This window comes from Oryza sativa, chromosome 7 (genome assembly GCF_034140825.1).
Source record: "Oryza sativa Japonica Group chromosome 7, ASM3414082v1".
Lineage (NCBI taxonomy): Eukaryota > Viridiplantae > Streptophyta > Magnoliopsida > Poales > Poaceae > Oryza > Oryza sativa.
The window spans coordinates 16,905,609-16,929,574 of NC_089041.1; the positions used below are offsets into that span (position 1 = coordinate 16,905,609).

A 23,966-nucleotide genomic window follows, 5' to 3' on the forward strand; every position below is an offset into this window, starting at 1 on the left:
TCTTGCATTTTTATATGAATGTATTATAAATAAATATCCTCCTTAATGTGAAACGGTACGACATCCATACAGTGTGTACCAATACTACAAGTTCAAGGGTGGAGAACAGACCCGAACAAGGGAGAAGCTGCTAGTACGTACGTATTGGCCGGTAATACTCCACTCACTTAATGTATTCCAATTGTTTCACTAATTGCAAATTTTAACTATTTTTTTATGATATGTCCTGAAGTGTCACAAGCAACCGCGAGGAACGGTCCTTTGCGGGTTTTACGCGTGCGAATTCCTAAGGGTTAATGGGAGGTACAGGACTAACCCGGAGGATGTAAGTCTCTATACTATGTGCTAAACAGCTTCACATATTTATGATACTAATATATTGTTTATCTTCAATGCATGCAGTTGCCAAGATTAGAACATCGAACAAGCTTTGACGATACAGGCATCAAAAATGTCCAGCGTGATCTGTGCCACTTCATCCACCATGAGTGCTGTCATGTGAAAGTAGATTTCTTCGACCCAGAGGGTGCCTTAGCCACAAGTAACGAATTCAAGGATCTTCGGGAGTGGAACAGTGCTATGCCATAATGTATTAACTAGATGGCGTATTTGAAGTGACAATGTAAAAAAAATATTGTAATATATATATATATATATATATATATATATATATATATATATATATATATATATATATATATATATATATATATATATATATATATATATATTGGCAACACTTTTGAGTTATGTAATATATGTACATTTATCAGTACCAAATGCTTGATAATCTTCCAATATATGTATATAATAATCTACCTGCAAGAATTTCTATTAAATAATTTAAAAGTAATTTACGGGCAAATTATTATTAAATTTTAATATTTTCTACCTATCTTCGTAGGCGGAATTTTTTTTTTTTGCAGGCGGCCGGTTCCTATTTTCGTAGGCGGACCGGACTAGCCAACGTTCGCCTGCGAAAATTATCTTCGCAGGTGGACGGCCACCCCGCCTGTGAAGATCGGCGATCGTCACAGTCGTTGGCTTACAAGCGGACATCCGCCCCGCCTGCGAAGACCCTTTTTGGCCGCTTGCGATATTGCTTTTCTAGTAGTGACATCTACTATGTTTAATCTAGGAAATTAATGTGCTCCAGCGCAAATGTCTTGGCCAACGGCATGTTGTCGATGATGAAGCGGCTTGACAAAGGACGCTGGGTGCGGTGTTTAATTATTTTCTTCGCGGCGGCGCAGGCTTGCTACTGTTGCTACCTCCCTGTTGCTAGCGCCGGCGGGCTTTGGTCTTCTGGATTTCCTAATCTACCACCTCCGACTCTCCGAGTTTCCAGCACTCGGGATGATGAGATCACGCATTAATTCTCCTGATAAACCGACGCACAGATAAGCTAATCCATCGACGTGCTGGAGATAAAAGTAAAACCAACCACGCGTACCGGAGTCCGGAGATAATCATGAAATTATCTCTACTAATGACAGTGGCCCCACCTTTAATTTAGTTGGAACTGCATCTGTGATCGCTACCAACAAATCAATGTAATCTATACCTAGTACTAGTCAATCTCCTTTGTTTGAACAGCTCAAATCTTCAAACCATGTATTAAAGTCGAAATCCATTTGCACCATTATTTTCTATTCAAAATATGCAGCGAAACGAGTCTAATATTGATTATATTATCGTATGATATTTGAATTTTCCGTGCCTAAACGTCGTAAAGACACGCTTCACATCTATTTTGTAAAATTGGGCTGCAAATTAGTGCCCAATGATTTATTATTTTTTCTATGAACAAACAAATGATAGAATTGAGATATCAAGTAGGCGAATTATGTCAATATTGTAGGGTTCATGTGCGAAGCAACAAGACTCGACTCGGCGAAATGACAAAAATGAGCCCAATATTGTATGTACATTGACATCATTTATTACTTATACTTTTGGTCCACATGTCATTGAGCCTTATATGGGCCCAAGAAAATATTATTTGCATAAGAGAATGATGCCAAATAATTTTAGTATTATTTAATTCGATGAATTTTTGCGTACAACGACAATATAAAAGCATAACAATTATTAGTGCTTTCTAAAGCTTAATTTGTAAAAGTATACCAATCTAGTAAGCATTCAAAACGTAGAGCTCCTGCACCAAGATAGAAGATTGTCACTTGACGAGTGAATTTTTGGACGACGACAATACAAAAGCATAATACTCCTTCAGTTCTAAAATATAAAAACATTTAGCACTCAGAATTTGTCCCAAAATATAACAACTTCTCTACTAGCATTCTCTTTCCAACCAATCACAACCATGCACCATTCACTTTTCCTACCTACCTTTACTACTCATCCAATGACAACCCTACACCATTCACTTCTACCTACTATAAAACTTATTATATTCTGGGATAGAGGTAGTAATTATTAGTGCTTTCTAAAGCTTAAATGGAAAAGTATACCACATCAATCTACTAAGCATCAAAAACATAACATGCAATCATAAAAATTACTAACATCAACAATTTATCACATTCTAAAATTCAATATACACACATGCCAGCAAAATCATCGTCCCCACACCATTTTCACAATATTCTAACCCAAATCCATCCATCATTTCTACCACATCTAACATATAATCATTCCTATATTTTGCAACAAAACGCGGGTGTCATCAGTTAATATTGATTGTGGCTAACACATAAGTTGTATTTTCAAAGACTGCGTCAATGTCCGAAACTACTTAATTTGTGATGGGAGGACGAACCTTGCACAGCCACTATTTTGTCCCGGCCACTCTGCTCCAAGCTTTGTGGGCTCGTGGGCCACAGAACCTATCGCGATTGGAACTACAGTTGGCACCTATCCGTAGCGGGATTCCCGGTGGCGCAACGTGTGGTCTCCGCCGCGCCCAAATCCAACCCAAAATCCTCGCCCCCGCGCCCGCGTCGCACCACCACATCACAGGACAGACAAACAGATCACCGATCGATCACGCGTCCACCGCCGCGCCACCCGCTCGGTCACCCCACCATGGCCGCCACCACCTGCCGCCTCGCCGCCGCGCCGCTCGTCCTCGCACCGCTGCCTCGCCGCCCCACCACGGTCGCCTTTGCCGTCGCCGCCACCGGCATCAAGTACGGTGAGACCTCGCACCGAATCGTTGGCTCGCTTTCTCGTGTTTTATTCGCAAAAACTGAATCATTGGCTCTCCATGTCAGTAGGTCTCAGGGCGTCGAGGGGCGTGGCGATCAGGGCGGCCGACGGCACCGGCAGCGAGACGGAGGTGCCGGAGGTCGTCAAGGCAGCCCAGGACGCGGTCAGCATGCAATCCTTATCTTCTGCTGCTGCTGCTAGCTGCTGCTTCTGCATCATCATTTCAGTCTCAGTTTCTGCTTCAGTTAGTTGTGAGGCCATTCCTGTGCAATGTGCGTAACTGTGACCACCGTTGTGTCTAGGCAGTGGGCCAAAGTTGAGGACAAGTACGCCGTCACCGCCATCGGCGTCGCCGCGCTCGTCGGCCTCTGGACTGCCATAGGCGCCATCAAGGTATACGACGCGACACATATGCTTCCATGCATATGATCTCTTGCTCCTTCAAGTTCAGATATGATGCTTAATTTCATTTTCTTGGTAATCTGCATATCGGATTAGGCCATCGACAGGCTTCCACTTTTGCCCGGCGTGCTTGAGCTCGTTGGAATCGGGTATACAGGGGTAAGTTATAGGCATTCAGTTGCAAATTTCGTTGTCACATAGAGAGTGAGGTAGTGTAAGATTGCTTCTCTTACGAGCTCCAATTAACTGCTGCTTTGTGTTCATGCAGTGGTTTACATACCGGAACCTCATCTTCCAGCCAGACAGGTTAGACATCCTGTTTTAATTTTTGCTCTTCACATCCGGTTCTACAGTAACATGATACTGCACCGTTGTTACAGAACTGACAATTTCTCTGGTTTAAACTCGTAGAATTTTACATGTATAAACATTGTGGAGAGGAGTTCTGTTTTGCAATCCGTATGAATGACAATGATTTCGTTAAGACTGAAATACTTGGTAACCGTTGGAATATGTGTTATGTGTGATTTTTAGTCCTTATTGATAAATCAATATACTCAATTGACTTAGATTGGAAGTTGAACCCTGCTAATTAAAAAAAACCTTATGTTAAAGAAATGAGGAGATACATGGTTCTATCTATGGCTTCGAATATTTGACTTTTAAGACAAGATTTGGTTGAGCTTTTCGAATTGAGACCAAATATTTAGAAGTGATGGCTCAAGTCCAAGCTCAATGTTTTATTCAATAATATCCATTAATACTGGCTTGAGAACTAGACAACATGTAAATACACTTCAATTAGTAACAAATGTTCATAATTTGGTAACCTTGGATAAGGTTATGCCTCAAATATCCTTTTGTTCTCGTATATAAAATTACTATTAGCCTTTCATATTCTTATCATGTTTGGCACTCTAATGGATTTGCAGGGAAGCTCTGGTGAGCAAAATCAAGAGCACCTACAATGAAATCACCGGGAGCAGCAGCTAATTTCATACCATTTTCGAGAAGATTTCTGTAAATCAGAGAGCAGCAGGACTGCATCTGTCGGCAGCCATGCCAGTGAAGAGGAGGTTGCTAACGTTTTGAGACTGGTCCCTCCATTATTTCCATCTTATCCCCTGGCTCAAAGCAGACAAAATACTATTATTGCTGATGAGCTGCTCATGTACCTATTTTAATTCAACAATAATGAAATATGTTTTCAGTTTCCGCTCCAGACAACTGCGTACTACAAACATCATTACATCAATGTGGGGTTCCCAATCACCTGTATTTTCTTTTATCGAATTCAATTTGAAGCCGTTGGCATGAGAAGTTAATGATAATTAAGAAACACTCTTTGTTGTCCAAGCTCGACGATACTGCTGACCTAACCATCTCTCTGATGGAATCCTTAACTCTGTAAATACCATAAATTGTTGTAGTTCTACATGGTTGTTTGGTTGGTTCCTATTACTTGTTTAAGTTGTCACGCCTTAAGTTATACAAATTTGACTGACTTAGATGGCTGTTTGGTTCTTAGCCAATCTTGTGACAAGATTTCCTCTCTTATTCTCTACCATGTAGATCCTACATTTTATCGATATAAAAAAAGTGTGGCAAGAGTGACTCATGTTAGCTAAAATGTGGTTTCAATTTTACTAGCCTATGATATCGCACGTTTGCACGACTTTAACCATTGTGTTATATGTGTGTGTGTGTGTATATATATATATATATATATATATATATATATATATATATATATATATATATATATATATGAGCATGTAATTTAAATTGGCATCAGTAAACAATGTTTTATTCTGTTAAGTATGTGCTTGGGAGAAGTGTAATTGATCAGCCATGACCTGCAAGCATATAGGGCATATAGGTAGATGAAACACTCACTCTTAAGGCCAACCTATTAACTTTTACACTAAAGAGGTGAACCAAAGTAAAACATTAAAATCATAGAAAAATTTATTGATATGTTTATGTGATAATAAATTTTGTGACATTAAAGTTACAGTAGTAATTTGGAATTAGTCGGTTGTAAGGATTGTATATACATATAATATAAATAATTTTGAATGATTATTTGTAAAATAATTTTTACTGAGTGCGTATAGTGCAAAATTATATCACATGCCATACGCCAGCCAACGCCCCCACTCTCTTACAAAGCTACTTTTCTTGTTTGCTCTTTCTCTCTCTCATTTCTGAATTGCTGGAATGCTTCGGTAGTTCATCGTCTTTTTTTCCCTCTATAATCAATGGCTGAACTCTTTAGCTTCTCTCTATTTTGTCTTTTTCTCGATTCAATGGTTATTGTTTATCTGATGATGTGGCTCATCCTAATAGCATTTTGAAATTTACTTTTCACTAGGTAAGATTAACCACATCTTTGATAAGTTAGCTTAAAAGAATCATGACAAGTAAAAGGACATGTAATACTTTAGTGGTTACAGTGATCTAAGTAGCACCCAAAGATTTTAAGTTTAAATCTTAAATAGCGAATTTTGGATTGGGTTGGATGTAGAGGTGTAAAATATATCTTTCTTAAAAAATAAAAAAATATTAAGTAATTTAAAGTACTCAATCAAACAGCCCTTTCATCTTCCCCTACCCGGCCCTTGTCCGTCTACCCGGTTTGGACTCCTTCCAGTTAAGCTAACAATCCGTTCAATGGAATGGACTCAATGGATAGTGACCGAAGATATTACAGACTATCTGTAAGTGCAGTGACACGTCGACTGCAGACGAATCCAAAGACCTGAAGTCTGCCTGGCTGCTTTTACTGCTGTCACTGTACTCTTTTCCCAACAATTCTGCAATTACCAAAAGCGACGCATCCAGGGAAAATATCCTTTTCTCCAGAGAATATACAAATCGTGGGTCCTTGCTAAAATGAAGTGCGTACTACCTCTGTCCCACGTAGAGGCAATTCCTAACATCCGAGTGCAACACTAAAGGAGAGGATAAATATCCAAACTACCCCTTATTATTAGTAAATTAGTATTGGTGGGTAGATATGTAAGGGGTATTGAAGGAATAAAAATTTTTAATTTACGAACCGAGAGTAGATAAGAAGGTAGAAGTTGATTTATTTTGAAAAAAGTTTGAATGGTAAAAGTTGATTTATTTTTGGACGGAGGGACTACACAGCAACCGAGCACCAACCGTCGGTTCTTGCTAAATGGCAGAGAACTACTGTACTGTCGTTAGTTAAGTAAATATCGCTACTGCTTGTCTTTGCTAATAAGTGCCTAAGTGTCAGTCACGTTCAAATGCTCTTTTTTTTGGACTTGTCGATACACACCCTGCTTTTGGTCGATCGATGGTCACGTCGGAGAGAGAGGAGACATGAATTAGGATATTGCTATGCACGCTTGTGAGGAGGTTACCAACACTTCATGCTTGCTGGTGTAATGGTGGTCACCGGTGAGTTAACTAAGACATTTTCGACGAAATTTTTAAGTCGTATGATAGAAGAGAAAAGTCTTGTTAAACGGCTGTTAAAAGAAATTAGACCAAAATCTTACACATTTTTAATCTTAGCATTTGATTCACGATTCATGCTTCAATGAACCCAGCTCATCCTCTAGCTGAGGCGAGCTCCGACAATCAATGACAGAGCGACAAGTTATGGTTTAAAGTTCTGGGTTAGGATAAAGGTGAGACGAGGAGGGAAGGAAGATTGTCGGGCTTAGAAGGATGGCCTAGGAGACAATGACATGACATGCCGGTGGGTGGCGAGGCGCTAGAGGTGTGTGTGTGCGCGGCCAGGGGGAGGGGCTAGGATAGTGTGGGTGGCAGGGCCAAAGCAATGCTTCTAGTTTGAACGCGGTGTTTTGTGATGGTGATCCAGCAGAAGGGAACCGTTAAAGACGAAGAAGAATGCGGGACGGGGGCACCTCGCCACAGTTAGCTTAGGGAGGGGGTAGGTGGTGGAGAAGGGAGGAGGCGGCCAGCTTCGTCAGCTTTGTTGAGTGTTGATGCCTTTCGGCCGGTGGTGGCGCAGCGGAGATGGCAAGACAATTTTTTGGTCGTTTGACTCATGCCCTCTAGTGTGATGTAGTGACTACGACTAGGAGGTAGGAGAAGAGTAAAGGTTATTGTTGAGAGTAAAGCACCAATCTAAAAGCAATATAATGGTATGAAAATTTTTTCTGAGATATACGTTTCCAATTGAATTACTTATCAGTAAGACCCATATAACTAGTTGTAAGTCTGTTAGTGTCATACTGTCATCGACATATAATATTCCCTGCATCATCTTATAATATAAGATCTAGAACTGAATGTGACATTGTATTATGTAATGCTTTATTCGATCCTATGTATATGTAGGGATTAGGGATTGTTTGTTACTTTGTACGTCTCCTAATATAAGGGATTTTGACATTTTACTTGTACTGTTTGACCATTCGTCTAATTCAAAAAATTTTGAAATTATTATTATTTTTAACTTATTTTATTATCCAAAATACTTTAAGCATAACTTTTCGTTTTTTATATTTGCACAATTTTTTTTTGAAAAAGACGAGTAGTCAAATAGCCTAAGCTACAGAGAGGGTTTTTTTTTTGTGCGCCCCAATTTCCATGTACACGTAGCAGTTTCTCCCAAAAGGTTCCATAGAAGGCCCAAGCGTCGGCCCCCACACCATGGCATCGGATAAGATTGCCATTCCTTTACTTCGGTAAACAAACAAAAAGAATAGTACAATAATAATAAAAAATAGAAAATGCTCAGCAGAAGAAACGAACGGACATGGCATCGCATCGCATCGCATCCATCTCTCCAGAGGCCTCCATCCAAAGCCGCGCAAAACGCCACCACCCACACCACGCTGCACTCGCGACGCGAGGGACCCCGCCGGCGGCGGCGCGAGGAGGAGAAGGAGAAGGAGAGAGAGAGAGAGAGGATGATCCTGGTGGCGATCGTGGCGGAGCTGCTGGAGGAGTACACGGCGGCGGTGGCGCGCGCCATGGAGCTCCTGCTGTCGCGGGCGCCGCCCCGCATCTTCCCGCGCCGCGTCCGCTTCCTCGTCCTCCGGAGCCTCCCCTTCGCCTCGCCGCCGCCGTCCCCGCTCTCTCCCCCGCCACCCTTCACCGTCGCCGCCGGCACCCGCTGATCGATCGATCGATCGGTCCATGACGGCTCCACGTACGTACGGCAACCAGCAAAGACAGTACGCTGGCTGCTGAAGTAGTCTCGCCTTCGAATCATGAATTAACCTGCTCGCGCGTGTGCATAGTTCAACTCGTGATGTTTGTAGCAGCGTGCTAGATTACTAGCTAGTTGTTGTGTTCTTGCAGCTTAGTAATTAATTAATCATTTGCTTAGCTTCTGATCCTGAAAAAGCTTGCATGTAGTTGTAGCCCAGCGACTGAGTTACGGTCACGGGCTCACGGCCAGTTGACTCGGAGCGAGAAGATGTGTGTAATCTGTGTGAGGTTTTGAATTACTTGAAGAAAATTTGGAGATCTTGTTTGTTTTTGGCTGCTGATGTGTTAAATTGGATCAAATTCGTTTGAAATTTGGACCTTTTTCTATATAACCGCGCTTCCGCAGGCTGGCGATTCGCAATTTTTTTCTCGGATCATTTCATTTCCCAGCACACAATCTTCTGTGCTAGTACTACCGTTTGCAGAATTGTGATCAGTGTGGGCCCACCCTCTCTGAACTCTGATTCACTAGTATATTTTTGGGTCGACACGTTGAACCGCCGATTGGACTTACATGTGTGTCTGTCTGGTGTGGTGGCGGTTTAACTTTAATCAAATACTCCCTCCGTACCAAAATAAACTAACTCCTATGATTTAAAATTTATTCTAAAATAAACCAACTCCTACTCCCTCCGTCCCATTTTAAGTGCAGTCATGGTTTTCCGTGCCCAACTTTGACTATCCGTCTTATTTAAATTTTTTCTGAAAAAAATTAAAAACATAAGTCACGAATAAAATACTATTTATATTTTATCATCTCATAACAACAAAAATACTAATTATAAATTTTTTTCAAATATGACGGACGATCAAAATTGGGCGCGAAAACTTATGGTTGCACTTAAAATGGGATGAAGGGAGTACCTTCTTACCTACCATCAATCCGCAAATCGAGAAATTTTATTACTTCAATACCCCTCACCTACTCATCGACCAATACAAATTTTACATTAATTAAGGGTAATTTGTTTTTTTGTTTCTTTTCTTAATAGTTTTTTGAGATTCTAGGATTTTATTTTATTAGGGACAGAGGATTTGATTTTATTAAGGACAGAGGGAGAGGACACGATGGTGATTGATGCGATGAAGTTGAGAATGGACACTAACCTTTTCTTTTTCCCGCCAGGTTGCACTGGTGGAGAAACCCTTTGTAGTCCCGGTTCGTAACCCCCTTTAGTCCCAGTTTCCAAACCGGGAGTACCAATCCGGGACTAAAGATCGCTATCTTTAGTCCCGGGTGAAATAACCGGGAGTAAAGATCGATCTTTAGTCCCGGTTGGTAACACCAACCGGGACTAAAGATGGCTCAGCCGGCCCCGGGACTAAAGATGGCTCAGCCACGTGGCCGGCTGAGCCATCTTTAGTCCCGGTTGGTGTTACCAACCGGGACTAAAGATCGAGATGACCTTTTTTTTTTGCATGGCCCTGTTGCTGCATGGTTTATATATATATATATATATATATATATATATATATATATATATATATATATATATATATATATATATATATATATATATATATATATATATATATATATATATATATATATATATATAAACCATGCATATATATGTTTCAATACATATATACGCATACATATATATATATATGTATATATATATATATATATATTATATTATATTATATGTATATGCATGCATAATATATATGTATTTATACATATATATGTTATGCAAATGCATATGTATATAGATATATATATGAACAAAATATATTTACATTATAGAAAATGTGTACACATGCATATAGAAACATATGTAGTCATGTATTAATTACAATCCATTATATGTCCTAGCTAGCTACGATTTCGACGTAGTAGTACTCGCTGCTAGCTCAGAAGCTAAGGACCGGTGAATTGTGTTTCCGTCGTAGTAGAATTCACCCTTGGGATCAAGGATTTCTTCGTTGATGAATCCCATGAGTTGTTCTTGAACCGCCGCGATAAATTCCTTGTGTGTGGTCAGGTTATCCCTCATGCGAATAAACTATATGAATGTATGAAATTGATTAGTAATTAAACAAGAAATCGCTACGTAATGAAATTTTGAATTTATTTGTACGTACATCGAGCTCTCTTGTGGTGATGATTTGGTCTACAAGGCAGTGGCAATACTTGCACACGTAATAGCCGCACAAGTTAGTTCCCTGCTTTTGCTTTGCGCACTACAAATAAATGACAAACAACGAGAGATCTAATTAATATACACTTGTATGTATTTGAATCGGAGAAATATAAATGTAGAGCATGTGTACTCACAGGAAATTTGAACTTCCGCCTAAGTCTTTCTCTCCATTTGCCGCAGACCAAATGACGGAACCGATACCAAGCCCTACATGGAGTTTAAAGCTATGATTCGTAGTAGCAATTAACATAACAAGATTTTCTTAATTAACAAAGGAACTTATGACGGTACCTGTCTATAAGTTCGAAAACCATGTCAAACGTAGACTCTTTTTTATCCATTAAGTCATATACGTTGACGGTGCAGGCCTCCAGGTCGATGAGTAAAAGCACCCAGTGGAATCTGCAATGTGCGTGGGATGCATTACATATGAAACACTTAGCAAGTTCGTATGGGAATGAAATTTGGTATGTAGGAAGACAGTAAAATTAAACTAACTCTGTGTTGTATGGCAACAGTATGAACGTATTGTAATGCTGCGCCTTCAGGAGATGGACGAGATTGTCCTCTGTTTCTTGTGGATATTGGTCGAGCATTGCGACGTTTACTTTCCGAGGGTCGATGAATCCAGTATCGAAAACCCTCCGCCGTCGGGCCCTTTGAATCTCCATTCTACAACGATAAAAGGGAGTATATTATTTTCTATGGTCTACTTATATACAAGGAACTAATTAATTAAAGGAGACGTATAATAAGAAATCTAACTGAACGATATACTTACAAAATCCAGCAACTCATAATAGAGACGTCGAGGGCGTCCAGCTGGTATAGTTCGTAGATTCCCCTGAAATTGATCCAGAGAATGTCATCTCCTTGCAAGAAGTCCGTGTCCCTGATCCTCGCTCCGATCATCTCTCTACCGGTGGCGCTCATCTCCATGTACAGCTGATGGAACTTGTACATTTGTGTAGGTAGGGACTGCAGCAGCTCAGGCTTGATAAGCGGTTTACCGAGTTCGTACATGTATTTCACTTCCGCCTTTTCGATTGGTGCGACTCCTAGCAATTGATCCGTAGTTAGACCGGTGTCAGTAATAAATTGTTCTATCGTCATTTCTTTACCGGTCACCAACGGCTCGATCTCCTGGTTTGGTTGCTCTCCAAGCTGAGGGACTGGTTTGGACTTTCCAGAAGATGCTTTCTTCAGCGTTCGCTCATAGTCCGATAGCTTGATGGCCTCCTTGACAGATGCAGACATACCCCTGAAGAAGTTCCTGACACTGGGGTCTATAGGAATCTTCTTTTCTGGACTTCGAGGCTTGAATTGTCTCTTGACTTCTGATGCAACGTAAGCGTCAAGCTCCTCTTGCGTGCAATCGTACCCCGGGTCCTTGTTCTTGGCGGCGTCAACTTTCGCCTTCTTCGTTGCCCTTGTGTGGGCAGGCGGTGGAGCTGGGGGGGCCCCTGACTTTGAAGGTGCCGGAAGAGGAGCTTGCGGGGGAGTAGGTGTAGGAGCACGAGGAGGAGTAGGTGCAGGATCCTGAGGAGGAGTCGATGCTGGAGCCTGAGGTGGAGACGGTGCTGGCGGAGCATGAGGAGGAGACGGTGCAGGATCCTGAGGAGGAGATGGCGGAGCCGGTGGAGATGGTGCACGAGACGCCGCTTGTCGCCCAGGGAGGATGATGTACCGCCTGCGCCATAGAATAATGGCATGGCATGTGTCTCGTAGATGCGTCTCACCGTCTCCTCCAGGGTAATCCAGCTCGAGGTCCTCGTACGCGCCTTCGACCAACTCAACTTCGACCTTCGAGTATCCTGCTGGAATCGGCCTGCAGTGGTAAGTACCTGAAGGGTCCGTTGGGATGGCCATGCCCGACGCCACCTTCATGTTGTGAGAGATTATTTATTAGTAATCCATATAAGCAGCAACTAGCGGAATGGCTAAATCTTACCTTTATTGATAAGTTCTTGAAAGGAATATGCAGCTCACATGGTGTCCGCTGAGTGATGTCATCAACGGGACAGGTCGATTCGTCCTGTGTTTGCATGGCGTCCATGCTCTGTGATCCTACCTGCCCCGTTGAGGCGCAGCTGCTACGGTTTCCTGACGGGCTCACCATTGCAGGAGGAATGGTCGGCTGGGGATCATGGGACCGATGTGTGGCCATGCGTTCATCAATCTTCCTTGCCACCTCCTCTTGCATGTTGAGTTTGTAGCTCGATACCCGGAACTCTAGGTCTGCAATCTTGGCCTCGGTATCTCTCTTGCTCCTCATCCGACTCCTGTACGTGTGGATGTCCTCCTTGAAACCAATCTTCCAAGGAATCACCCCTTTCCCTCGAGTTCGTCCTGGATGCTCTGGAGTCTGCAGGGCGAGTGTCAGCTCGTCCCTATCTCTGTCTGGTCGGAACGTGCCCTGAGAGGAGGCTTCCACTGCATCTGTTAGTCGTCGCGCAGCCTCTCGTATCTGATAGCCGAAGACCAGTGAGCCATCAGCTGGGTTGAGCGTTCCACCGTGAGCATAGTACCAGAACTTCGATCGTTCCGGCCAATTGGCTGTTGCCGGTTCGATACCCCTCTCAATCAAGCTAGCCTCCATCTGCTCCCACTTCGGCATCGCGACGCTATAGCCTCCTGACCCCAAGTGGTGATGGTACTTCTTCTTGGCGGCATTTTCTTTGTTTCTTTCCATCATCGCCTGCCCTTGTTCACCTGTCTTATATGCAACGAACTCGTCCCAGTGATCCCTTAGCTTTGGGAATGTGTCGAAGTTCGGTGTCTGCCCCTTCAGTATATACTTCTGGTACAGATCTCCCTTGAAGCTCTGAAACTGTTCTGCCATTTTCTTCAGAGTCCACCTTTTCACTTTGTCCTCTGTACCCGCAGGAAGGGTGAATGTCTCGAGCATTGTGGTCCACAGCATCTCTTTCTCTGAATATGGGACAAAGCTCTCATGATCTCCGCGTGCCCTTGTTCTTCGCCAGTACACCGTACTGACAGGCACGTTATCCCGCACAACCCAACCGCTGTGACGTACATAGTTCTTGGCGGCTTCGGCCGGGGCACTAGGACGTCCATCTTCTTCTACTTCCGTTATGATGTGCCGACCCTCAAGCTTCTTCGCTGCACCTCGTTGCCCGCGTGCCCTCTTCTGTCCAACGGAGGGTTGACTACCACTAGCCTCCTCCTCCTGGTTCCCCTCCACATCCCTTTCCACGTGCCCCTGCTGGTTCCCCTCCGCATCCCTCTCCACGTTCCCTTCCTCGTTCAAGTACTGGTTTGGATCCTCGTTCCCCTCTTCTTCATTCCAGTACTGGCTGCTTCCCTCCGCGATTGTATCGTACAATATCTGTTCCTCATCGCGGTCAGCCATCTGTTGATACAAGAAACATCTGCTAAGTCACGAGACATTTATGTTTTAACAATCTAAGTCATGTATGCTAAGTGTAAATGTCGTACATTAGAACCCTACACAACCTTACGTGCTAAGTCTAATTACAAATCGTGATATAAGCTAAGTCTAGGTGACGTATATTATACAACCCTAGCTAGTAAATAATTATATACTAAGTCTAATTACAAATAAAATAATTTTATATTAAAAATCAAATAATATTACATGCTAAGACTAAAATAGTCATGTATATGCTAAGTGTTTCGTGCGTATATGCTAAGTCTAATTAAGACTACAATAGTCAATTGCTACTTGTCGCACCAATTCCGTTGTCAATAATTACATACCAAGTCTAATTACAAATAAAGTAATATTATATTAAAACTCAAATAATATTACATGCTAAGACTAAAATAGTCATGTATGCTAAGTGTTTCGTGAGTATATGCTAAGTCTAATTAAGACTACAATAGTCAATTGCTAGGAGTCGCACCAATTCCGTAGTGAATAATGTCATACTAAGTCTAATTTGCAATAAAATAATCTTATATTAAAACTCAAATAATATTAGAACACTACACAATCTTATATGATAAGTCTAATTACAGGTCTAATAATCTTAATTAATTGCATTACAAATATAACAATCATTTATATTATTACGTCACTTGCCTGCTCCAATTCCTTCTAGGGCTAGCTCTTCCACTCAGGCTTGACGGACGACTCCGACAACACGTCTTTTCTGCAAGATACAAAAAAATGTATTAGGATAAATGCGAAGTAACATATATATATATATATATATATATATATATATATATATATATATATATATATATATATATATATATATATATATATATATATATATATATATATATATATATATATATATATATATATATATATATATATATATATATATATATATATATATATATATTGCATTTCACGTTAACGTTCGTCCTCGTTCGTTCGCTCGTTCTCATTCACGTTCGTTCGCTTGTTCTCATTCACGTTCGTTCCCTCGTTCTCGCTTGTCTTCGTTCGATCGTTCTCGTTCTCGCTCTCGTTCGTTCGATCGTTCTTGTTCTCGTTCACGTTCTCGCGGCAACGTACGTTGACGTGTTCGTTCTCGCTCTCGTTCGTTCGATCGTTCTCGTTCTCGTTCACGTTGTCGCGGCAACGTACGTTGACGTGTTCGTTCTCGCTCTCGTTCGTTCGATCGTTCTCGTTCTCGTTCGTTAACGGCGGTGTGGCGGCATCGGGGCGGCGGTTGGCGCGGCGGCGTGGCGTTGCGGGGCCGTGGCGGCGGCGGCGTGGCGTGGCGGCGGCGGCATTGCGCGCGCGGCGGCGAAGGCGGCGGCGTGGCGTTGGCATGCGGCGGCGGCATTGCGCGGCGTCGAAGGCGGCGGCGTGGCGCGTCGTCGTCGTGGCGCGTCGTCGTCGTGGCGCGGCGTCTCGTGGCGGGCGGCGCGACGGAGAGAGATCGAGATCGGAGAGATCGAGATGCATGAAGGGAGATCTGGCGGCGGTGGCTCTCACCCCAGAGATGCGGCGGCAGCGGAGGAGGCGGAGGCGGCGGCGAGGACGACGAGCTCGAGACGACGGCGAGATACGGCGGCGTCGGCGCGGGGATTTGCCCTAGGCAGTGGCGGCGAAGGAGAGAGGCCGAGAGAGATCGATCGGCCGAAAACGTTTAAGTGTTGGTGAAGAAGACGAGGGCGCACCGGGAATATATATACCCCCGGATCTTTACTCCCGGTTGTTGAGAACAACCGGGACTAAAGATATCTTTAGTCCCGGTTGTTCTCAACAACCGGGAGTAAATATCTTTTCCCGCTATTTCGAAATTCTTTTTAAACTCGGTTAGGGTTAAGAACCGGGACTAAAGATTATAGCACTGCATATGATTTTCGCTTACATATGTGTTTATAAAATAGAAGTTAATGCATTAACATTATTTAAAGTACAAAGATTAATGACAATTACTTCGAAAAATTATTTTTGTCTGTAATAAATTAAGTGGATAAATCGTAATAAGCAAATATAATTAATAAAAATTCCAATAATCATATATACTTAGCATATATATGAATGATATTATTATATTGGTAAAAACTCTAATTAAGATATGTATGTACATACTGCATGATTTAAAATTAATAAAAATTGTAATCATCATATGTACTTAGCGTAGGAATTATATTAAATTAAATGCTAAAAACTCTAATTAACATATGTAAATGCCACATGCATGATTTAAACCTTTTAAAAATTCGAATAGTCATATATAAGTAGCATATGAAAGATAGTAAATTAAATTATGAAAAACTCTAATATATGAATGATAGTTTTAAAAATATATTAAATTTAATACTTTTAAAAATTCTCCAGTCAATTATAATTAGCATATGAATGATGGTAAATTAAATGTTAAAAACTCTAATTAACATATGAAATTGCCACTTGCGTGATTTAAAACTTTTAAAAATCCTCTAGTCAATTATAATTAGCATATGAATGCTAGTAAATTAAATGTTAAAAACTCTAATTAACATACATATGAAATTGCCACCTGTGTGATTTAAAACTTTTAAAAATTGTAAGTATCACATATAACTAGCATATACATGATTTAAACTTGTTGAAACCTCTAATAATCGTGCGTAATTAACATATGCCATACATCAATTGATTTATATGGATAATCAATACATCCAAAATAGTTTACATCGTGTACACAATAATTACGGCACGTACTTTCTCCTCACTATTGTTCCCTCCTTGTGATCGCTGCGTGAGTAAGGGGTGTCTTCATTTGATAGGAGGATGCTAGGGTCAATCGTCACCGTGAAAGGGGGTTGCCCATCCAACTGATCGTAATCCTCGTCAGTCTTGTCCTCAACTCCGACGATTTTTCTTTTGCCTGGGAGAACCACTTGACGCTTAGGCTCATCAGGCCCTCTGCCCTTCTTTCCTTTGCTAGACATGTCCTTCACGAAAAAGACTTGCGTTACATCATTGGCAAGGACAAAAGGTTCGTCCGAGTATCTAACCTTGTTAAGGTCAACAGTTGTCATCCCACTGTCATCAATCATTACGCCTCCACCAGTCAACCTAACCCATTGGCACCGGAACAGAGGAACCTTGAGAGGACCATAGTCAAGTTCCCATATGTCCTCGATGGCACCGTAATACGTGGCAATTGTTCCATCGTGTCCCATGGCATCGACACGAACAGCGCTGTTTTGGTTCGTGCTCTTCATGTCTTGGGCTCTCGTGTAGAATGTGTACCCATTGATCTCATATCCCTGGAATGTCGCGATCGACCCAGACGGTCCCCTCGCCAGGAAGGCAAGTTGTTGGTTGATCGACTCGTTACCCATGAGATGTTGTCGTAGCCACACGGGGAAAGTATCAATGTGATGCCGTGTAATCCATGCATCGGACTTACCGATGTTCCTAGCGCGAACTAGAGCCAAGTGCTCCTCGATGTAAGGAGCTACCAATGAAGAGTGTTGCAGAACAGTGAAATGGGCTTTACGGAATAAATTGTTGTCTACCGTCGTTATTGCTTTCCTTCCGAGAGTTCCCTTTCCCTGTAGTCTCCCTTCATGGCGTGATTCAGGTACCCCGATTGGGCGAAGGTCTTCGACAAATTCTACGCAAAATTCGATGACCTCCTCTGTTCCATAACCCTTGGCGATGCTTGCCTCTGGACGAGCACGGTTATGAACATACTTCTTCAGAACGCCCATGTACCTCTCGAAAGGAAACATGTTGTGTAGGTACATAGGCCCGAGAATACGGATCTCTTTCACAAGGTGACAAAGCAGATGCGTCATTATATTGAAAAATGAAGGTGGAAATATCAACTCAAAACTGACGAGTCATTGCACCACTTCATTCTGAAGGGCTTCTAATCTATCCGGATCGATGACCTTCTGCGAAATTGCGTTCATGAATGCATATATCTTTGTTATTGTTGCCCGGACATTGTCTGGAAGGATACCCCTTATTACAACTGGTAGCAGTTGTGTCATCAACACGTGACAGTCATGAGACTTTAGGTTTGTGAACTCCTTCTCCTTCGTGCTTATTATTCGCTTGATATTCATGGAGTATCCAGACGGTACCTTTATGCTCTCCAAGCATTCAAACATACTTTCCTTCTCTGCCTTGCTAAGAGTGTAGCTGGCTGGACTCAAGTAATGGCTTCCTTTCTCCTTTGGTTCCGGGTGAAGGTCGCCGCGTTGTTCCATATGCTTCAGATCATTACGTGCTTCCAGTGTATCTTTCGACTTTCCGTATACACCTAGGAAGCCAAGAAGGTTTACGCAAAGGTTCTTAGTGAGGTGCATCACGTCGATTGCGTGGAGTACGTCCAAGAATTCCCAATATGGTAACTCCCAAAATATAGAGTTCTTTTTCCACATCGCCACGTGACCATCTTCGCTCTCTATATGCTGGCTTCCAGGCCCCTTTCCGAACACTACTTTAAGATCTTTAACCATATCAAACACTGTTTTCCCGCTGCGATGTTTAGGCTTCGTACGGTGGTCAGCCTTATGTTCGAAGTGCTTGCCTTTCTTCCGTACCGGGTGGTTTGCTGCAAGGAATCGACGATGACCCATGTATACAACCTTCCTACAGTGCTTAAGATACGTACTTTCTGTTTCATCCATACAGTGAGTGCAAGCCTTGTACCCCTTGTTGGACTGTCCGGATAGGTTGCTAAGTGCAGGCCAATCGTTGATGGTTACGAACAGCAGCGCTCGTAGGTTAAACTCCTCCTGTTTGTCCTCGTCCCACACGGGGACACCTTCCTTCTTCCACAACTGTTTAGGATCTTCGACCAGTGGTCTTAGGTACACGTCGATGTCGTTACCAGGTTGCTTGGGGCCTTGAATAATAATCGGCATCATTATGTACTTCCTCTTCATGCATAGCCAGGGGGGGAGGTCGTAGATACACATCGTAACGGGCCAAGTGCTATGGCCGCTGCTCATCTCTCCAAAAGGATTCATGCCATCCGTACTCAAACCAAACCGTATGTTTCGTGCGTCCTTTCCAAATTCTTTAAATTTTCTGTCGATGTTTCGCCACTGCGAACCATCGGCGGGGTGTCTTAGCATCCCGTCCTGTTGACGCTCTTCAACGTGCCATCGCAACATTCTAGCATTCCCCTTGTTCCTGAACAAACGCCTTAGCCGTGGTATTATAGGGAAATACCACATCACCTTAGCAGGAATTCTCTTCTTTGTTAGCTGCCCATCAACTTCTCCTGGATCGTCCCGTCTATTCTTGTATCGTAGTGCTTTGCAAACAGGGCATGCTTCTAGGTTCTCATACTCCTCACCGCGATATAGGATATAATCGTTCGGACATGCGTGAATCTTATGAACTTCCAGTCCTAACGGGCAGACTATCTTCTTAGCCTCGTACGTTGTCTCGGGCAATTTGTTTCCCCCCGGAAGAATGTTCTTGACGAGTTTCAATAAATCGCCAAATGCCTTGTCACTAACCCCATTTTTTGCCTTCCATTGCAACAACTCCAGAGTGGTATCCAACTTTTTGTGCCCCTGCTCGCAACCTGGGTACAACAAAGTTCTGTGGTCCTCCAACATCTTGTCCAATTTATGGGCCTCCTTTTCACTTTCGCAGTCTTCCCTGGCGTCCTGCAACATCTGACCAAGATCATCCGCAACGTCGTTACCATCAGCAGCTATTTCCTCCTCGCCCGTTTGATTTCCTTCAAATCCAACATACTGAGCAAAGTCCGGAATATTGTCGTCTTCCACTTCATCTTCTTCCATTTCAACACCTTGCTCTCCGTGGGATGTCCAACAATTATAGCTTGGCATGAACCCCGACTCAAACAAGTGGAAATGAATAGTCCTGGATGCAGAATACTCCTTCTGATTCTTACACTTATTGCATGGACAACAAATAAAACCCCTTTGCCTGTTAGCTTCGGCCACTCTCAAAAAATAGTGCACACCGTCAATAAACTCTTTGGACCGCCGGTCAGCGTACATCCATTGCCGATCCATCTACATGAGTAAAAAAACCGCACACAAATAATTATTCTTACAATAATGACAGTCATACAATAATTATAAGATATCTTTATTCATACAAAAATCATAAAATATTACACCAAATAATTCTTAAAAACTATTTGTAAAGTTTTAAATTTTAATGTGTTTTACTTCTTTTAATTTTCATTTTAATTTGTTTTCTATTATTTAAGATTAACTTTCACGAGAGTTTTCCTTCTCAACTATTTTATAAAACCTTATTTAGCAAATGAACTAAATTTCTATATATTCTTTCTTCCCCACACACATTTTCTCTCTCATCAACTTACAACTAAATTTTGGAGACAAAAAAAGTGTGCAAAACATAGGTGTAAATGTAGTATGACAAAAAAAAAACATTGGAGGATGAAGTTGCAAACCTTTTAGGCACCTCCGATTTGTATGTAATCACCAAAATAAATTCAATATTAATTTTGGCATGACCTCCCCTCTTTTTTGAAGAAATTTTGAAGCTTGCTCGGGCAGCTGGAGGAGGAAGAAGACATATATATAGGGGTGGGACTTTAGTCCCGGTTGGTAGCACCAACCGGGGCTAAAGATCACCGGGATCATTAGTCCCGGTTGGTATTACCAACCGGGACTAAAGTTAAGATCTTTAGTCCCGGTTGGTAGCACTAACCGGGGCTAAAGATCACCGGGATCTATTACCAACCGGGACTAAAGTTAAGATCTTTAGTCCCGGTTGGTGTTAGATCCCGGGGGGGCCTGACAGGTCCTGACAGCATTCGAACCGGGACTAAAGATGATCTTTAGTCCCGGTTGGTAACACAAACCGGGACTAAAGATCAAATATGCCCGTTACCCTTTTGAACCGGGACTAAAGATCATCTTTAGCCCCGGTTTTTATTGCATCCGGGACTATTGTGGAAATCAGTCGACCGATGAAAGATGGTTTCTCCACCAGTGTTGGTGGTAAAGATCCACGGTCAGTTTATGAAATTTGGAATAAATTTGGAGCAATAATAATAAACAACCCACCTCCTGCAAAGGAGATGATAATGGGTCTAACTAAAATTTCCACGCCATCCAGAATAGAACAACTGCCGTGCCAAAAACATAACGGAGCACTTTTAACGAAATAAGAAATGAAATAACGAAACAATGTAGAAAAGACAAAGGCAAAAATGTACGGGACAATTTCGTTCTTGCCCCTATTTTGATGTTCAATATTGATTTTGCCCTTATTTTTTAGGTTTTTGTTTTTACCTCTACTTTTTTTTTTGAAATGAATCAACCGTTTGCCCCTATTCAATTCTTGTTAACGGTGTTAAATGTGGGTGTAAAAAGACAAATATACCCTTAGATATATTCCGGTACTTTTGACATAATCAAAATAAAAATCTATTGATGCCATACTATAGCAATAATTTAATTGTCCAAATTTTGTTAAAGTTTACCAAAATTTGGGTCAAAATTGAAAGTAGTGTACAAAAGTACTGGAAAATATCTAAGAGTATACTTGTCTTTTTTACCTCACATTTAACACCGTTAGCAATAATTAATGGACTATGTGAAAACGGTGGTTTCATTTCAAAAATGTAGGGGCAAAAACGAAAACCCTAAAAAGTAGGGGCAAAATCAGTATTGAACATGGAAATAGGGGTAATAACGAAATTGCCCCAAAATGTATCTATGGTTTATTAAAAAAGGAATATCGCCTGTTACAGAAAAGAAAAAAAAAGACCGTTAAAACAAATCAGGGATTCCGGGCGGCTAAAAGTAGAAGCTTGAATAAACATGAGCCTCAGAAAAGAGAGAAAGGATGAAAACCGCCTAAGCAAAAAGGAAAAAAAAAGACTGATCAGACCATAATCTCGCGATCGATCGCCATTAGTCTATTGATCACAAACAATTATACTATGTATGAATTACTATTGGACCTTCTTATGCGTTCAAAAAAATAAGCTGTAAATCTGCAATACGTACGTACATGTAAATTTTTTGCAACAACATTCTCCGGTGAATTTGCGGTGGGCTCCTGCAGAGATTTCTCTGGGCCGTAAGGTAGTGTGAGGCTTTATTTGAAGATGTGGCCCTTCCAAATAGATGTCTTGGAGTCCAACATAACTGGTAAATGTCCCTGGCCCAAACCTAACACCCATAGCAGGCCGAAAGCTGAACTTCCAAACGGGCCCTTAATCTATATGATCCATACGAGTAATTGTCAAAGACTCAAAAACCGAGTCAACTTTATACGGACTAAAAATATCAAATTAATTAGTTGTAGTTTGTATCTAGAGGACATAATTACCATCTTCAAAAAAGTTTATAATTGTGTGTTCATGCAACGTATAGCGCGTTTTGACACAGGATTTTTCACACGATAGTGGACTATAAAAGTCCCAGGTTATTACAAGAAGTGTTTTATGCTCAAATAACTTGGAGACTTTCTGCTTGACGAATCCTCAAGTCGTCAGGAAATTTTCGTTGCTCGCAATTCGTAGAAACTCTCTCTCTGCAAGAAAAAGAAAAGGACTACAAGTTGCTCTTGATAGATCTCCTGACGAATATATATATCTCCAAGGCTCCAAGCACGTTACGTCTTGTGCCATCGATAAGATAAAAAACCTACTACCTCATATTTTTTAATATATGACGTCATTAACTTTTTTTTTCGACGTTTGACCATTCGTATTTAAAAAAGTTTATGTAATTATCATTTATTTTAATGTGACTTGATTTATTATCAAATATTTTTTAAACATAACATAAATATTTTTATATTTACACAAAAATTTTGAATAAAACAATGGTCAAATATTAGTCGAAAAGTCAACGGAGTCATACATTAAAATACGGAGAGAGTATCACTAAAGTTTAATATTGTTGTGCATATGCTTAATCATGCACGAGTCCATGAATTCATCAAGCCGACAAATTAAACAAGTCCCAGGTTATTACAAAATCCTCCATCTATACACAACTCCACTATATAAACTGGTGGAAAAAGTACACCGAAGGTCCCTCAACTTATCATCGAGTTACAAAATCGTCCTCAAACCGCAAAACCAGATATCCCGTGTCTCTTAACTAATTAAAACTGGTCATAATAGATTCCTTGACGGTTTTGATCTCGGTTTTATCCTACGTGACGACTGAGTCAGCATGGAACCCACATAGCCCCACATGTCATGATGCCATGTCAGCAGGCCGACCTCTCCCTTCCTTTCCTTCTCTCTCTCACTCAACTACTGGGCAGGCCTGCCGGCGGAGGGGATGAGGTCGTCGGCGTCGGCAGGGCGAGGTGGCGTCGTGGAGGGCGAGGAGGCTCCCGAACCCTAACCCTAACCCCCTCCTTCTCCTTCAGGTTCGTGGAGGGAAGCGTGTGCAGCATCTAGCCGCGCCCCCGTCGCACCAGCTGCGCTGCTCCGGGGTCCTCGTCCCCTCCCCGCCACCGATGCATCAGGTCAGTAATTGCCCGTGTCCCTCTCTCCTGTTTTTTGCCCAAGCTGCGCTTGATATTTGAGTTGGTTTGGTTTGGTGTGGAGCGGTGTGGTGTGGTTTGATTCGGGAGTGGAATTGAACGGATCA

General features: G+C 41.8%; 1 protein-coding gene across 2 annotated transcripts; it reads left to right on the forward strand.

The window, feature by feature from the left end:
* Window positions 1-2,809: 2,809 nt before the first annotated feature.
* Window positions 2,810-4,797, forward strand: LOC4343189 (protein CURVATURE THYLAKOID 1B, chloroplastic). 2 transcript variants are annotated; one of them, XM_015789909.3, is made up of 6 exons: window positions 2,810-3,157; window positions 3,237-3,334; window positions 3,478-3,564; window positions 3,670-3,732; window positions 3,842-3,879; window positions 4,506-4,797. In XM_015789909.3, the coding sequence occupies exons 1-6, from the start codon at window positions 3,049-3,051 to the stop codon at window positions 4,564-4,566; spliced, it is 456 nt and encodes a 151-aa protein (XP_015645395.1). In that variant the 5' UTR covers window positions 2,810-3,048; the 3' UTR covers window positions 4,567-4,797. The 2 variants fall into 2 exon arrangements, with proteins under 2 accessions (XP_015645395.1, XP_015645396.1); XM_015789910.3 differs by having other exon boundaries at window positions 2,836-3,157; window positions 3,240-3,334.
* The last annotated feature ends 19,169 nt before the right edge of the window (window positions 4,798-23,966 follow it).

What these genes read in the sequence shown, in the direction of transcription:
- LOC4343189 (XM_015789909.3), top strand. Translation starts at nt 3,049, where the DNA reads ATGGCCGCCACCACCTGCCGCCTCGCCGCCGCGCCGCTCGTCCTCGCA. An exon ending in TCAAGGCAGCCCAGGACGCG is followed by an intron (nt 3,335 to 3,477) that starts GTCAGCATGCAA and finishes GTGTCTAGGCAG; the next exon opens with TGGGCCAAAGTTGAGGACAA. An exon ending in CTCATCTTCCAGCCAGACAG is followed by an intron (nt 3,880 to 4,505) that starts GTTAGACATCCT and finishes ATGGATTTGCAG; the next exon opens with GGAAGCTCTGGTGAGCAAAA.